Source organism: Heteronotia binoei, chromosome 4, assembly GCF_032191835.1.
Source record: "Heteronotia binoei isolate CCM8104 ecotype False Entrance Well chromosome 4, APGP_CSIRO_Hbin_v1, whole genome shotgun sequence".
Classification (NCBI taxonomy): Eukaryota; Metazoa; Chordata; class Lepidosauria; order Squamata; family Gekkonidae; genus Heteronotia; species Heteronotia binoei.
In genome coordinates this window covers 78,179,978-78,197,539 of record NC_083226.1, presented here as the reverse complement: position 1 = coordinate 78,197,539, position 17,562 = coordinate 78,179,978, and the positions used below count along the sequence as shown (strand labels likewise).

General features: G+C 41.5%; 1 protein-coding gene across 3 annotated transcripts in view; it reads left to right on the top strand.

Annotated features, from left to right (window-relative positions):
- FANCC (FA complementation group C) overlaps positions 1–17,562 on the top strand; it is a 141,195-nt gene that overhangs the window by 80,467 nt on the left and 43,166 nt on the right. For all 3 annotated transcript variants that reach the window (XM_060235454.1, XM_060235455.1, XM_060235453.1), the window contains exons 6-8: positions 4,180–4,244; positions 5,691–5,852; positions 9,667–9,823. In XM_060235454.1, the coding sequence (XP_060091437.1) occupies positions 4,180–4,244; positions 5,691–5,852; positions 9,667–9,823 (384 nt within the window). The remainder of the gene's footprint in view (positions 1–4,179; positions 4,245–5,690; positions 5,853–9,666; positions 9,824–17,562) is intronic.

The window sequence follows — 17,562 nt, the reverse complement described above, 5'->3', positions numbered from 1 at the left end:
CCTGCCTCTCTAGGGTCAGCTTCTAGAAGGACTGTCAGCATTCCAGACAAACAAGGACCTACCTGCTTGCTATATAAAATGTAGTTCAGTTTTCAGGAGGTGTCCTGCTCACTGGGCAAGAGACAAGTCCCTGTGACAGCAAGGTAACCACATTAGTGGTTCTAGATCATTGTCCATAGTCAAAGTCCAGGGTCAGGTAACACATTGCAAGGGCAAAGTCCTTGGGCAATGAAGTACCAATAGTTAACAACGAGGTAGTAGATGGAATAGTCTGCAAGACTGATGACAAATTGATCACACAATGGTCTTAGCATTGCTGCAGACTTATATAGGGCATTTCCACACAGGTGATACTGGGTTCAACATTAGGCTCCTCTCCATAAGCTGAGTCAGTTCCTCTACTCATGTGGCCCAGATCCTGTAAAGACTTCCTGGCACTTCCTCTGCAGAGGGCTGCCAAGGCTGCGAAGCACACACTCCTGTACCTGGTCCAGACTTTGGCCCTTGTTCTCTACCTTTCTGCTCCTGGGAGCATGCCAGATACTGTGGCAAGTAGTGGGCAGGTGCATGCTGGGCCTTCCTGGTTTGAAAGACTTTCTAGCTCAGAGGGCAGTCCTGGTGCTTCTGAAGTGTTTCTTCAGGACAGCCCTGAGGAATCCTCCTTGGACCAAGTTGTCCTGTTCTTTCGATGAGGATTCATCCTGTGAAACCAGGGTGGTTCATAACAGGAGGCCTCTGAAGTGCAATATGAACTATAGATCCCGTCTGTTGGTTGAATTTACGCTTGGGGCAGAAGTAGGGTCCTCTCTGATGTTTTGCTGGACTTGTGAGGCATTCAGAATGTTTCCAAAGTGCATCACTAAATTACAAATGAAGCCCTCTCTCACACCCACTGCGTGTGACATAGACTTGGTGGCAACCCACAAATTATGGCAAGCTACCAGTTGCCAAAATCAGCTGAAATTTGTGGACTTCTGAACTATACCATAGCTTTATTTTTATTTTGTGTTGGAAGATAAAATGCCTACATTCAGACCTGCTTGCATATGTGTGGTTTATATTGGCAGCTGTAGTCAACAAGGGAGAAGCTGTGCTTTCAAATATTAGTGTTTTAAAAATTAAAATACTATATACAATTATTGGTAAAGATAATTGTAACATTTTAAATCATCTAGTAGTGCTAAGAAAGATGTGTTAAATAATAAAAATTAAAATGTAAATGTAAACCAGGGTAAAGATTTCTTAGTGAACTTGCATTTAAATGAATAATTCATTACATTTAAATAGATGTACATATTGCTCTGATCTAATACAGGTACTTTTTGAGGATTTGTGAGAGTACTTACAATGTAATCAAAAATTACTGTTTATTGTTAGATCGCTATTTATTTATTTATTCTTATTTATTATTTTCGATTTATAGCCCTCCTTTTCCCAAATGAGCTCTGAGCGGGTAACAACAGCCAGTAATACAAGGTTAAAATCAGATACATATAATAAAACAATATGCAATCTAAAAACAATATAACAGTCTACAAACAAACTCCAGTTCTGCAGTTGGTGGTATGAGTTGCCTCCACTCCTTCCATACATTGCTGTACTCTCAGTTGCCAAAGCATATCAGGACAAAATTGCTTCAAACAACATATAATTGTACTTTTCAATTGTGCTTTGAACTGCTGATTAAAATGTACTTCTAAAAAGTGATGCTTTTGTTTTAATTTGAATAAAATTACAGTTTTCAGAAACTTTTAAATGTTATTTTTTTATTTGACTCAATCTGGATTCAGAGAGAACGAGTTGGTTGCAATCAATGGTGAGTGGATTGAGTTTGTCCCCTAGGACTCCTAAAAAGTTGTTTCTGGGAATTGGGTGGGATGAGGCATTGGATCAAGAAGGGGGAATTGCGAGAAAATACACCACTGTATTGCTTGAATTCTTGTTCAGCTTGCAGAAGAGCTTATGTAAGTGTGGCAGAACAGTCCCACTGTGACCTGCAAGCCCTGTTCTGTCTTGCCCTCTGTTTGGGAACCTATGGCCATCCAAGGTTTGGCATATGCCACTCACCTGGCTTCCCAACAACTAGAGGGGGTTTTCTGTTCCTCTCTCATTTCAACTACCCCCCCCACCTGATCTTTGTAGAAATTGCCCCCTGAGATGACCTGGACTCCAAGCTTCACTGCATTGCTGTTCTAAGGTCTCGCCTTGTGCTTAACATCTGGTTACTACAGGAACAGCTTGCTGTCTTGTATGCCGTTGGGGGTGCAGCCACTTACCAACTAACTGCCCCTCTCTCTCTTCCTGATGCCCCTTTAAAATTATCATGCCCAGAAAAATGTAGGTTTAGTGTGACACTGAGAATCCCTACCAGCTTAAAAAGTTATCATAAAGCATTTATTAAAAAGAAAATGCCTAAACTTATACTCTCAGCACAATAACAGACTGAGCAAAGGATCTAAAAGAAAAATGTAAAGTGCATTTCCACTGTCCTTCCTTCTGTGCATGCCCTAGCAGATGTTACTGTAATGCACGCTCTTTATCTTAAAAGGTTACAGTTCTAAAGGTTTTCCCTTACTATGGAGCCTCTGCTTAACTCTGCAGTCCTGCACATGGCAATGGCTACCTCTAGCAGAGAGTTCAGTCTGCGTTGATGGAACCAGCCCCAAAGAGGCCCTTTTCCTCCTGCCGAGGAGTTCTCTCACCTCTCTTTTACCTCCCACTGGCCAGAGGCGCTTTTTCTGAAGTCTCTGGGAAAAGACTTCTTTAGGGGTTTCTACCTCCAAAACTCTGTTCCCTGCTAGATGTCGTCTGTTTCGCTGGAGGGTGTTCATGTGTGGCTTGATCATTTCATATTACCCAGTCAGGCCTACCATTTGTATTTCTAAAGTTTTGGTGGGTGAGGCTAGTGAGCATTTGACTCCCCCTCTGTACTGTGCCAAAAGGAAGAAACCCTTTTAAAAACTCAAGATGCTCAGTTCGAACCTCCAAAGCAAAAATACACTTCTCACAGTAAGCATAAGGAGGTGTAATTTTTGCTTATTTCCCCCTTCTTTATATATTGGCATCCCACATTGTTCCTGAAGATCCCCAAACCCAGGTGTGGCTTTGGGCATGAGGCTGCTGTGTGAAGGGTAAAATGGCAAAGATCTTTCCCCAAGAACACTTGTGGTTGATTGGGGTCAACCTGTTGTTTTTTGTCCAAGGTTTATTGTCAAAACTGTGTGCTTCAAAATTCTATAGATTATCTAATCCACTTGGAAATAAAGGGAAGATATTAGTATCCTAATTAGGGATTGCATGAATCAGGAAAATAGTGGTTCATTTGATTACACAAACTGAACAAGCCTCAAACCAATCAAACTACCGTGTTCCCCAAATTAGTTTGGCATGGCTATGGGAGGGCAGGGGAGGAATTTAAATGCCACCCCTTCTCTTCTGCAGCCCATGATCTTTCCATTGTACCCTATGGACTCAAGAGAGAAAGGGTTTAAAGTTTAAACCCCTTCTCTGGAGTCATGCTGCAGCACTTCATTGTGCCCTATGGGCCTTCATTGTGTCCTATGGGCCTATAGGTACAATGGAGAGATTTCTCTCCCAATCTCTCTTCCTTTTCCCAGCCAGCCCTTGCAGGCCAGCAAGAAAGGGAAGAAAGACTGGAGAGGGGTCTCCCTGAGGACTCAGCTAGGGCTTTGTTAGATTGCCTGGTCAAAACCAGCCTGCAGAGCCCACGAAACACCTGATCCTGTGAGGAGAGGTCTCCCCACAGCTGGGGCTCTGCTGGGCTACCCAGTATCAACTGTCAGCCTAGCAGAGCCCGCAAAACAGCTGATCTTATGGGGAGAGGTCTCCCTGAGGGCTCAGCTGGGACTCAGAGGGAAGGCAGCTTGAACTGCCTCCTCTCGCTGGATCATCTTCCACAGGTGGTACCCCACAGCTGTAGAGTGCCTGTAGAAGCCGATCCAGGGCGGGAAGGCAGTTCAAGCTGCCTTCTCTTGCTTTCCCCATGATTGTTCATGGATGGTTTGTTGGAGGTACGTTTCGCAAACTGGAGATTCACGAAACATGCACTGACTCCATTTGCTCACCAGCCACAATTCATGTTTCGGTTTGTGCCCATCCCTAATCCTAATTTCTCTTCCGTGCCCATATTTTTACTATGTCATTGACTTTGTTTAACAGGTCATCTCATCACTAGTGAGAGAACTCAGCAGAAACTGGTTTAATAGATTTAATAGTCAACAAAGGTAGGTATTTTTTTCTCAAAGGAAGATGCCCTGAAATATAATACTTCTCCCCCTTTTAAGAAAAACTATATAAACAAACTTCTGATTTTATCTGAACCCTCTTTTTAAAAAAAAGCAGCCTTGAGACCCACCTAATAGGAGAAGGATTACCTTTGTCTGCCTGGGCATCTTCTGGCTGAGGCATGATGGCAGGGAGTGGCACTCATCAACTTGGTCATTGACCTCGAAGCAGCCCCATGACCCAGCTGGAGGGGCAGCACTGCCTCCCTTCTTTCTTAGGGTGCTGGGGTAGTTCCTGATCTGACTGGTGGTAGGGTTGGTAACAGCTGACTTGACCAGGGGATAGGTGAGATCAGAATGCCTTGGTAGAGAGATGCAGGTGTATGGCTCTGCCAGTCACCTGGGTTGCAACTATTAGCAGTCCCATCAACACTCAGTTTCTAGCTCTTTAGTATACTCAAGCTGAGGGCTCAGGAGAAGCTGGCTCCAGGATCTGCATGCAGTGGGGAAGCCTCTTGCCACCACAAGCAGACCTGGCTGGGATCAGCTGATTGATGGGTAAAACCCTGCAGCCCTCACTGTTTGTGAGCGCCAGGGCAGGCCAGCAGCAGCGGAAGGAACTGCATTCTGAAAGGGCACCACTTCTGCTCCCTCCTCCCAACTTCCTGGGTGGGAAGAAGTGGGGAGGAGGGAGCAGCAGCAATGCCCTTTCAGGATGTGGTTCCTTCACGCTGCTGCTGGCCTGCCCCGGCGCTCACACACAGTGAGCACCGTGGGGTTTTACCCACCGAACAGCTGATTGGCGGGGGGCGGGGCTTTAGATCACCTGGGAGTGCGGTGCTCGACCGCCCTTCCGGGCATTGAAAGTGACCTGGGGTGGGGAAGGGAGGGAGGAAGTGGCTGAGGAGCGGGCAAACGAGGAGTTTGCCTAGGGGGAAGGGGGAGAAGGCTGAATTCAGCGCCCCCGCACTGCTGGCGTCCTAGGCAACCGCCTAGTTTGCCAAGTGGGTGAGCCAGCCCTGACTGGAATCAATTAGTGTCATGTATAGTTGGCTTCTGCTTAAAAAATGCAGTTTGCAGGCTTGCAGATTTTTCTTTCCCTTTCCCACATCTCAGCTGCGAAAAGGAACAGATGAATTCAGGGCAAGTGGGCTAGGGAAAGTGCCTTTTCTGCAGCCTTTTGCATGGATAATATATCTATAATGTTCTCTTGAGCACCCAGAATATATAAAGCAAATTGTTCCTTTTTGTTAGAGTAAGTATGCTTATATCCTTATTGTATAGCTGAAAGGGGCCGATATCTGTAACTGATAATAATTCTATTTTTAATATTTCCTCAAATCCATATATTGTTTGATATTTATCTGTGCCTAAGAACAGAATGATTTTAGAAAAATAAAAAATATTGCCCCTTCACCCCAAGTAAGCTATATTTTATTTTTCCAGTATTTCTTTGCGAGTAAGATCTGTGTCCCTTCTCTGTGTGCCACTTATTAATCTGCCTGAAATAACACCACTGCTGGAAGCCCTTCTTAACTATCATGGAGATGGATCAAAAGAAGTTCTACATTGTGAGTTTTTAGAAGCTGTGAATGAAGCCATTTTACAGTAAGTAGCTCAGAATATACTAATTTTTCCCTTAACCAAGATTATATTTAATTCAGCTGCTATTATTTATTTCATTTGTAGTTTGCCTAAGACATTGAGACTCAAGGACTCAACATGGCCATCTCTATGGATACTTTAAATCCAGAGACTGGGACCATGAAAAGAGAAGACAGATCTTTCTACAAACCAGAGAAAAGCCCCAAGTTTGTAGAAATATCTGAAATCTAAAAACAAAACAATATTGAGGCACCTAAAAACCCCCCAAATGATAAAAGTGTTTGTAGCTTTAAGAAATGAATACCCTCAATGGCCATTGGTAGACAACTCCAATTGTATTCTAGCCTTAGATTCAGGCAGGGGAAGGAGCCAGGACGGTTTTAACCTTTGAGGGAGAACTTATCAGGCCAGGCCTGGCAGCAGCTACTGGGTCACTTGCTACTATCTGAAGTAAGACTCACTCAGCACTTGTATGAGTCACTGGTGCCAAAACCGGTTACTTGCTACTGACAAGCGAGGACCCACAGGGAACTTCAGGGAAGGAAGCGTCCCATTCCCCCTGCCTTTGTTTCCTCCTCGCTCCTATACCCTTGTTTCGTCACATCCCACCTCCTCTGTTCACTTGGTGGATCCTATAGCTAAGGCATTTATGATTGCATAACTGAGGACATCTGTTTCTTAAAGCTACAGATGCTCCTTTTACTGTTTTGGGTTTTTAAAATAGAGGATTTTCATTGGTTGGATGTGGGCTACACAGAATTGGCTTGCACTCAGTGTCTGACATGTCATTGACTGATTCTGCTGTCCCCTACCCACCGCCAGTCTCGTCAGGTGAGAACCCTACCAGATGGCCACTGATCTCTGAGGGAGACAGTTCTCTGCTGACAGGTTCTCCAGGGGGCTTACTGTTCACTACTGCCTCTCATAAGGGCCTGTTGTAGGAAGTCTGGGACAGCCTGTCTCCTCCTCCCCACCAAACAATGTAGCCATGAAGCAAACAGTAAACTGTGAGAGACATGTTCATGAAACAAACAGTAGCAGTTACTTCTCTTCAACTGACACAGAAGAATGTTCATTCACAGCAGGGAGGAGCCAGTTCAACAGCAGCAGATAAACAGACTGACACTATACAATGTATCAAGCCCCCTTTCCACCTGCAAATACTATTCACTCTTTCCAGACAAATTAGGCTACAGTGGACTCATGACAGAATGGGCTCTATTCTGTCCTATGGGTTCATAGGACACATTGGACTCCAGTCTGTCCTATGGGCTCATTGGACAGATTGGAGTCCATTCTGTACTATGAGCCCATTGGACAGAATGGACTCCATTGTATCCTATGGGCCCATAGGATGGAATGGACTCCATTGTGTCCTATGGGCTTATAGAATACAATGGAGTCCATTCTGTCCTATGGGCCCATAAGATACTACGGAGTCCACTCTGTCCTGTGGCTCCATAAGATGGAATGGACTCCCTTTTGCTTTCCCACTGCCTGCAAATGGGAGAGAACGAAAGGGAGGCTTACAATGGCTCCCTGCCTCTTACAGCCACCAGGAGAGCGGGTCTGCCTGTCTGCTGCTTGCTTTAAGAGGCAGGGAGCCATTTGAAGGCTCCCTTTCACTCCCCCCTGTCTGCAAGTGGGAGGGGGTGAAAGGGAGGCTTCTAATGGCTGCCTGCCTGCCTCTCTGTCTTCCTATCATTTTTCTGTCTCCCTATCTTTTGTCACGGGTTGGGTGTGGTTGGGAAGCAAAGTCCAAGTCCGGTCCGAGGTTGAGCCAGGGGTGTCAAGTCGGGGGTCAGACAGGTAGTCAAGTCGGGGGTCAGACAGCGAGGTCGTCTGGTGCCAAGACTCAAAAATCTGAGGAATCCAATCAGGAGCAAGCACCAAGGTGGATGTGAGGTCATCCAAGCAGGAGGCTAAAAGGGCCTCTGGCGATGTTTGAATTAGCACATGGCAAAGCTCCTGTCAGAATTGAGGACTCAGTGATTGTCTTCCCCACAGGCATGCATCTCTGCGACGGGTCACTAAGTCCCGACAGAGTCGTTCCCTCAGCTGAGCTACCTGCGGGAGTGAGTCTGGCAGGCTTTCCGCTTGCAGCTGTGCCTCCGAGCCAGGGAATGTGGACTCTTCTCATTTTTCTTTCTCTCGTTCCTTTCTCCCCATCTTCTTTTACCTCTCCCTTCTGTACTTTCTCTCATTCTTTTTGTGTATCTCTGTCTTTCTGTCTTTTTATTTCATTCTGCTTGTCTACCTTCCTTTCATTTTTCTTTCTCGCACTCCTTTCTCCCCATCTTTTCCCTACCATTCTTTCTCTCATTCTTTCAGTGTCTTTCTTTTTCTTTCGTTCTATCTTCCTTCCTGTCACCTACACATTCATCACCCTTCCTCCAATATTTTTCTAAGGTCCGTTGTATTTCTTTCTACAATGGGCTTTACTGCTAGTTATTAAAATAAAGTTATAAAACTAAAACAGCATTGAATAGTGGATTCAGGTGATCTCTCTTCTAATGTAAATTCTGAAAAAGGCAGCTATTTCTCCAGGAATGTAGAATGGAAATTAAATGCTTCCATTATAGAGATTCTGTCAGATATCATCCATTGCAAGACGATCACAGATTTTCCCATACTACTGTAATTACATGGATGAAATTTATTTTTCCAATTTGAAGCTATTAAAGATTTAGCCACTACTAGTAAAATTGCTATTAAATTTTTCCAAATCTGGGGGAGTGTCCCATTCTTCCCAGGCATTTAAAAGTATCAACGATGAGAATCTGGGGATCTTGTATCAGTAATTAAATCAATCTGAGTAATGATATTGTCCCAGAAGGAAGCTGTTACAGGACATTCCCACCAACAATGCTTAAAAGTGCCCAATTTCCTGCTATAATTAGGCTGATTAAATGCTTTAATAAAATGTAATTTTAGTGGTGACAAATACCGTGTCAAAAGTTTAATTGATAGAATCTTGATATTAATTATATTGGATTGAAATGCAGGGGACTGCCATATACTATTCCATTGTGACGATGTGAGTGAAGTTCCACAGTCTGTATGCCAGGAATTTTGATATGCATATTTTACTGGCTTTACTTCCAATAACAGTATTTTGTAAATCTTAGAAATTGAGTTTTTATAATTATCCAAATCTTGCTTGATAAGGTGTTCAAAGTAAGTAAGAGATCTCATAAGTCCTTTTTTGATATGACTATGAATTAGACTTTGCAATTACAAATACTGAAACAATGGGATTGTAGTTTTCAGTATTTTTCCAACCTAATTTGTTCTATCATGCCCCCATTTTTAGTGATATCTATTAGATGTTTTAAAAAAATATTCTGCTCAATAGGCTTGTCAGAATGTCTGTTCATATTATATCAGAAATTACATGAGGATTTATATAACTCTGTTCTATCTGCATACAGTCCATGGAGAAATTTGAGTTTAGTAACATTACTAAATTTCTTAACGGAGAGGTGACATAACAAGATTGTAAATGTGGAACTCCTAAACTGTGTAATTTAGATGATTGTCTTAAAATCTGAAAACTAATTCTGGGACATTTGTATGACTAAATAAATGTATTGTTTTGGGGTTTTTAACCGCCCCTCCCCCTTCAATTTTATTTTGTTTTGCTTTTTTAGATTTTATGGTTTTCTACAAATGTGGGTAATTTTTTTAGGCTTGTGGAAAGATATCCATTGATAGCTTCAGTCTCTGGCTTTAATTATCTTCAAATTTGACTGAGTTGATTATTGATTTTTGAGTTGTGATGGAAGATTACCCCCCCCCCCCTTTTTTTTTAATACAGAAAAAAGATTTCCTTGTCTGAATCTGCTGTGGTGCAGCTGTGGCTTCGTCATCTTCCTAGTCTGGAGAAAGCTTTGTTACAGAATTTTGAAAGTTTAATTTTTGGTCAATCAAGTTCAGTGGAAGAAATGATACATCTGATAAAAAGTACTCTATTGGTGAGCATGGTAGATGAGCCAGTATGAGTTTGCCGTCTTGGTTGCACTGAAGGCCTCTTACGTGTTTCTCAAATACACAGTGTATGAATTTAATATTAATTTAAGATAGTGGAGAATGAGCAGCATTAATAGTAGCTTTAATTGGGATGTGCATGCAGTGGTAAATTGCATACAAACATTATGACTTTTCTCTAATGGAGACTGCCTTCACTATTCTAACATTTATCTAACATGATACGTTAAGAACTGTAAAAAATGTAAAAAATGGCTTCCAAGCTATTTTCCATCCTACTGGGCTAAAAGAAATAATCATGCCAAGAGCTCAATGCCTAAGAATAGGAGTGCCCAGCTAAAAATTAAAAGGAACAGGTAGCTTGGAAATTAGAGTTTGCTGTTTCTTAGGACTTGCACATGCCTTTCTCTCCTCCTCTTCTGCCCCCCTCCATCAAGAAACAAACAAAAAATTGAGGAAAAATAACAAGTATCTGTAATCTTTCCTATTAAAATGCTCTTGGCTAACTAGCATCTTTTCTGCCCTTTCCATCTCACAGTAGGGAGAACTACTTTACTTCTATTAATGTTGAAGGCATTTCCCTATTTCCTTATGCTTTTATACCAGGTTTTTCACAGGTACATGTCTTGTGCAGTCTGTAGTTAAAAAACTGCTATGTAAGAGAAGGGAGGCTTTGAATAACTTGGATTTTATCATTTATCTGAAGAACCATGGCACTATGAAAACTAACAAAATTCAACAGTTTAGCCCTTCATTTCAATTAAAGCAGTGTCATATGAAAAAGCAACTGTGAAAGTAACTGATTATTGTAGTCATGTTATCTTGAATATATCTTCATTAGCACTTTTAATTGTCTAGCATGATGCTATTTTTCAATCTTTTTAGTATGCAATGCTGAGCATTATAAAAAGCAGCAGCTTTATACTTAAGTCCTGGTGGTGGAAGACTGCTGTGCTTTATTATGGAAGAAATATGATATCCAACACTGTTATATTAAGGCTCCAAACGTAATTAAAGTGTGATGGTCTGGTAACTTCTAGTTTATGTGGTGTGCTGTTACTTATGTTTCCATCCCTTGGGACAAAATGAAATTGGTAATGGAAATTCTATAGTAACTAGGAAGTATAAAAACAAAAGATAAGTGTTATACAGGTTGCTCGTAGTGAAATGACCTCTATAAATATTATTTTGTCTCTCAAGAGTTGGTAACATTAGTCCTTTTTCCAGATGGTTAAAAGTGTGTTCTTAAAATATAGTTGTATATATTCACTTTACTGAAATAATTGTGCAAATATGTCGTATGAACTGCTTGGGGCAAGGGAGAAGGAGAGGGAATTGCTGTTCCAGAGGTTGTCATCAAGCAGTTCCCAGGTTTTGTAAATGATACAGACACATTTGCAGCGATGCTTAGCCACAAGTATCACCACAATGATGACATCATGAGTACAAAAGCATTCTGCTAAATTCATTTCTCCACTGTGACTGATTTTTTTCAGGAATGGTAATGGGTGATGCTTCTGCAGTTCACAGCAGCATGGAAACTCTTTGCCTAATAGTTTGTGAAAGTAAGGGTCCAGGCCCACACATGGAGATTATATCTGCTGAGATGGGCTTTCAGTTCACTCTCTTGGTAGATCCCAGCTGAGAAAAAGCACTTGGAATGCATTCTGGTCTCAGCTTTGGATTTGAGGGGGTTTTTTTGTTTGTTTTCTTTAAAAATGTATTTGCCAGGATTCTGCATATCTACTTAGTAGAACTTTTTATGTTCACCTGAGCTCTTCTGTCTTCTCCATACTGCTTGAAAAATTGGATTCAAGAATCACTTTCCTGGCTTAACATAAAGTGTTGGATGCTTGCTGTTGGTCTTCAGCCTTTTCTTCTGATTTTTTGTCTTTTTCTAGACCACCTTTGTGCCAGTGGTTTTGGGAGAAACAGGCCTGAAGTACATTTGTGTACTTCACTTGTAAATATGCACTTGTAAATATGCTACCAACTTCCCCACCCATACCTTCATTGTCATATTCCTTTTTTTTCTTTTGGAAGGCCGGATAGTTCTAATGGAGGGGGAGAACAATCAACCTTTTAAAAAGAGGGAAGCTTTTGGTGTTGTTTGTGAAGTCTAGAGTTAAGGTTCAGCTGGAGCCCAATTTTAATATGTACCTACTGGGCAGTAACTTTCCATTATGGGTCTTGCTTGCAAGTTGGCATGCATAAATTGCAGCTTTAAACTGCTACCTCCCCTTCCTTTCCCATCCCCATGGTTTATATAGACAGCAGTCTTTTTTAGAATGATGTGTGTACAGCATACACCAACAGCCTGGAGAAGTAAAGAGAAACAATGCATAAGTAGCAAAATCACCAGACATTTCACTTCATCTACGCTTCATGCCATGCACAGTAGTTTTTGCAAGCCAAAATAGCTTTGGCCTATACTGTTAGGGTGAGCTAACTAAGTCTCTCTGAGTTAATTAAATTAACTTTAATTAAATTAGCTGGTGTCTCCCCCAAGGAATTTAAATGCACACTGACTTAAAAATTCCTAGTTATGGACCTGGACAACAACCATGAGGTGACTTGTTACCACCTGACTTGCATGACTTACCTAGGCATGGCTGCTTGTTACTTTTCACTAGCAGCCACCCTATGAAAGCAATTGTGGTGTAGCAGTTACAGCTTCAGAGTAGGGTACGGGAGACCCAGATTCAAATCTTGCTGTGGAAACTCACCGGGTGATTTGGGGCCAGTCATATACTTTCAGCCTAACCTAGTTCACAGGATTGTTGTGAGGAGAAAAGGAAGGAGAGGAGAGTAATGTAAGTTGTTTTGGTAAGGTGGTGTATAAATTAAGTAGATAAAGAATAACTAAAGGTGAAGATGGGAGTTAGATAAAAGGTAGGTTAGTAAGTGACAGAGAAAGTGAGAATGAGGCTGGGAAAGAGGTGAGAATATACAGGTTGACAGAAGGAGGGAAAGAGGAAATAGTGTAGGAGATGCAGGGGAAAGAGAGGTGCCTCCCCCCACAAGTCCTTGAGGTGAATCTGGCCTAGTGGTTTGGCGCCACACAACTGGACTATAGTTTTCCTCGGTAGAGGCTACTTGGGGGAAGATGGAAACCTGAGGATAAAGGGACAGATAAATGAAGATTGGCTGTTAGATGAGAAGAAGAGAAAGAAACAGGAAAAAGGGGAAGACTGTGGGACCATTCAGGGAAGGAAAGAGGAAATAGTGGGGTAGGGGGAAATGAGATGCCTCCCACAAGTCCTTTTGGGTTCCCTCGTGTGTGTGTGTGGGTTGATTGGTTGGTAATTATTTTTTTTGCTTGTATTGAGTTCCTTAAAACTCTCTAATATTTAGGTATTTGCAGGACCCATACATGGTCCACTACAGCAAGCAGCAACTTCTTTCCCAGAGTGGTGCAAGTGCCAACCCAAAGATAATCCAGTTTTTTTGTGGAGTGTGTATAATGGGGAGGCACAAAACACAAATGATGAAAAGTGGGGGAAGGGATGCTATTTGGAGGAACTGTGATGAGTACACTTTGGCTGCAGTAATGGCAGCTGCTGATGACAGCTGGATCTTTATTTTCATACGGAAACACTCCACATCTTGCAAGGTGATGCACTCAGCCATTGTTAACTCTACTGTCTACCTGTGGTGTTCCTAAATTGGCAGAGAGTTCAGTATGCAGCCTTCTGGAACATGAATCGTCCCCTGTGTCTTTCCCTCCTAACTCTGTAAAAGGTAGAAAGCAAATAAGATGGGGTAGGAATCAGAGAGAAAAATAAACTGTCAGACTTTTAATGGATAGAGTAGTTTAAAACAGATGGAGACCAATTTGCAGATTGGGTCATTTTTTCATATAGTTTCTCTTGGTCTAGATTCAACTGCACTGTATATTGAATATCTCAAAACACATATTGCAGCATGGGAAAAAGTACAGAAGAGGGCAATGAATTATGATTAAAGGGTTGGAGAAACTTATGAGAAAAAGGATGAGTCTGGGATTTTTCTATTTAGGAAAAAGACAATTAAGGAGAAGATATGATAGAGGTTTATAGAATTTTGCATGCGGTGAAGAAAGTTGATATAGTCTTTTCTCTTTTCCCCATAATACTTGAACTCGGGCACCCAGTGAAATTGATGGACAACAGGTTCAGGACAGGCAAAATGACATACTACTTTATTCAACAAATAATATATACCCTTGACCAAATCAACCATGGTGATCAATGGGGTGACAGAGGTCACAGCAAGATTGCCCTCACATCTGTACAAATGTGGATGTGAGGGCGATCTGGCTGCGACATTTTCACCCCATTGATTGCCAGGGTTGATTTGACTGATCTGGCTGGCTAGGTGGGTGTGTCCCCTTCCTCCCTCACTGCTCCATGTGCATCCCTCCCAAAGCTGCGCGCTCCATGGAAGAGGACGACCATCCTAGATAGGAATGTACTGTTCTTCGGTCAAGGGTATACTATAGCTGTTCTCCCCTGCAAGAATCTCCAAACAAAGAATTAAACTATGGAATTTGCTAGTGCTGAAGGTAGTGATGGCTAGAATGTAAATGATGTTGAGAGGGTGTTAGATAGATTTACATGGAGAATAGGTGCCTCAGTGGCTATTAGCCGAGATGACTAAAGGGAACTCCTATATCCAGAGTCAGTTAACCTCCCAGTACCAGTGCAAAAAGGAAGCATCAGCAGAAGTGTTAGCCTCAGTGCCCTATTTGTTGCCTCTCTAGGGCACCTGATTGGCTGCTGTGTGAAACAGGATGCTGGAGCAGATGGACCAATGGTTTGATTAAGCAGGCTCTGCTTATATTCTTATGTATTTCTCAAAAGATTTTCTGTTAAAATCTATTTTATCTTTCTATCTATTGTTTAAAAGGACTTCTGTTAAAAGTCCTTTAAACATATGATGTCTTTTTAAGCCTAAGTTATATATTCTGTATAATCCTACTATATGACTTTGGGACTAAATTGTAGCAGGCCCTTTTATAAAATATTATACAATGGGAAAAAATGAACATAATTCTTACAGTCTGAAACTAACTTTGTAAATCAACCTGTTGTCTTATTAAGTAAAGCTTTTTCTACCAAAAAAGCCCAGCAGGAACTCATTTGCATATTAGGCCTAACACCAAGCCAGCCGGAACTGCGTTCCTTTGTGCTCCTGCTAAAAAAAGCCCTGCTATTAATAAGATAAAAGACTGTAAGAATTATTATTTTTTCCAGGACCTGCAAACTATAAAGTTAAATAGGATCATGATCCAGAAAATTCACTTGTGCGATGTTTGTATATTTGGGGAGAGGTCACAGCTCAGTGACAGATCGTCTGTTTGACATGTTGAAGATCTCAGTTCAATCTCTGGCATCGCAAATGAAAAGGATCAGGGAGTAGAAGATGTGAAAGATCTCTACCTTAGACCCTGGAGAAGCACTACCAGTCTGAGTAGACAATACTGACTTTGATAGACTAGTGGTCTGATTCCATATAAGGCAGGTTCATGTGCCCTACCTTTTGTCTGGAGAGCTTCCAGTGGCATTTTTATCTCACATACCCTTAAGAGATGGGAACTTGCTAAAGGGTATCTAGTGCACCTTGCAGCTGGGCAGGAAATAGAATCAGTTTTCTGTGCTTAAATTCAACACCTCACTGATTTATTGTTGGTTTTATTGATTTTTTTGTTAATAACATTAATTTTTATAAAGGCCCAAATGCAGGGTCATGATCAGTGTTAGGAATGTGTTAGTGATTGTTTCATAAGTACAATTCCATGGTATGTTTAAAAGCATAAAGTTATTGACTTTTTTACCTGAAAATAATACCACTACACTCTACTTTGTACAAATGATGTGAAATCTAGAAATCTGAAGAATGACTGCTACTCCAATTTTGAGGGTAATGCTCATACAATTTTCACAAATTATGCAAGAGTTTGTTGTGAAGTCTCATGAACACTAGGTGGCATATGTTTAATATGACAACTTGAGTGCGACCTTATGTCGAAAAGCTGAGAACTTAGAGTAGAACATGAAAATGAGAATGTGTAATTCTTTCAAATAAGGGAATGGCACATAAGTAAAAATCAGAAGATATTTAATTAATGGCTGTCTGCTAATTTTATCTTATTCTGAAAAATTCATAAAATGCATCCAGCAAACTCTAATCCAATGCCTCTTAAAACCTCATTGCAGAATCTGTGTTTTATCAATCAGAACAAGGACATTTTGCTTGAATCTGTGTTTTGAGAATTTAAGATGATGTTTTCTCTAATATTGGCGTTGCCTTTATTGCCAGTCATCCCATCTCTTGGCTATCTGAAACAAATGTTTCCATTGTGAAAACACTGTTTTAAAAAGTTTACATTTATAGTTGTGAATTATTTCAACAAGAAAGTGCCCTTAACAGCATACAGATAAATTAGTGTATATGTTATAGTAACTATCTCAATATAGTAACTCAGGCCTCTTGGAGGAAAGGAGATGTGCCACAAGACTGAAGGACAGCAGATGTTATCCCAATTTTCAAAAAATGAAGGAGGGATGACGCAGGAAACTACAGGCCTGTCAGCCTGACCTCTTTCCCAGGAAAGATACTGGAGCAAATTTTAAACGGATCAATCTGCAAGCATCTAAAGGACAACTTGATGATTTGGGGAAGTCAGCATTGATTTGTCCCCAACAGATCCTGCCATACCAGCCTCATTCCTTTCTTTGATTGAGTGACAAGCTTACTGGATCAAGGGAACGCTGTTGATGTCATTTACCTGGATTTCAGTAAAGCTTTGACAGGGTTCCTCATGATGTTCTGATCGATAAACTAGAGGACCGTGAACTGGACTTTAGGATAGTTAGGTGGGTAGGGAACTGGTTGGAGAACTGCATTAAAAGAGTAGTTGTCAGTAGCATTTCATCTGAATGGAGTGAAGTGTCCAGTGAGATGCCACGGTTCTAATATTTTTAGAAATGATCTGGATGAGGGTATGGAGGAGCTACTCATTAAATTTGCAGATGACACTCAAATTGGGAGAAGCAGTGAACACACCAGAAGATAAGTAGAATTCAAACGAGATTAAGCAAACTGGAAAAGTGGAGGGATGTGAACAAGGTGCAATTTAATGATAAGTGCTGAGTTCTACATCAAGGTATCAGAAATGAGCAACACATATACTGGATGGGGGGGATAGACTTCTAGGTAGCAGTGTGTATGTGTGTATGAACAAGATCTTGGAATACAGGTGGACTGTAAGTTAAATATGAGCATCCAGTGTGATGCAGCAACAAAAAAGGCTAATGCAATCTTGGGGTGTATCAACAGAGGCAAAACATTCAAATCACAAGCTGTCATAGTCTCGCTATATACAGCATTGGCCAGTCTGCTTAAGGTATATTGTGTGCAGTTCTGGAGGCCTCACTTGAAAAAGAATTTGTACAGAATGGAGCAGGTGCAATGGATTGGGGGGAGAATGATCAAGGACCTGGAGACCAAGCCGTATGAGAAAAGGCTGAGGGACTTAGGAGTGTTCAGTCTGGAGAAAGGAAGGTTGAGAGGGGAAATAATTGCTCTCTATAAGTATTTGAATGGCTGACACTTAGAGGAGGGCAGGGAGCTGTTCTTGTTGGCAGCAGAGGATAGGATTCACAATAATGGGTTTGAGAAGGTATCTACTGGTTATTAGGAAAAGCTGTTTTACAGTAAGAATTAATAAAGATAACAACAACAG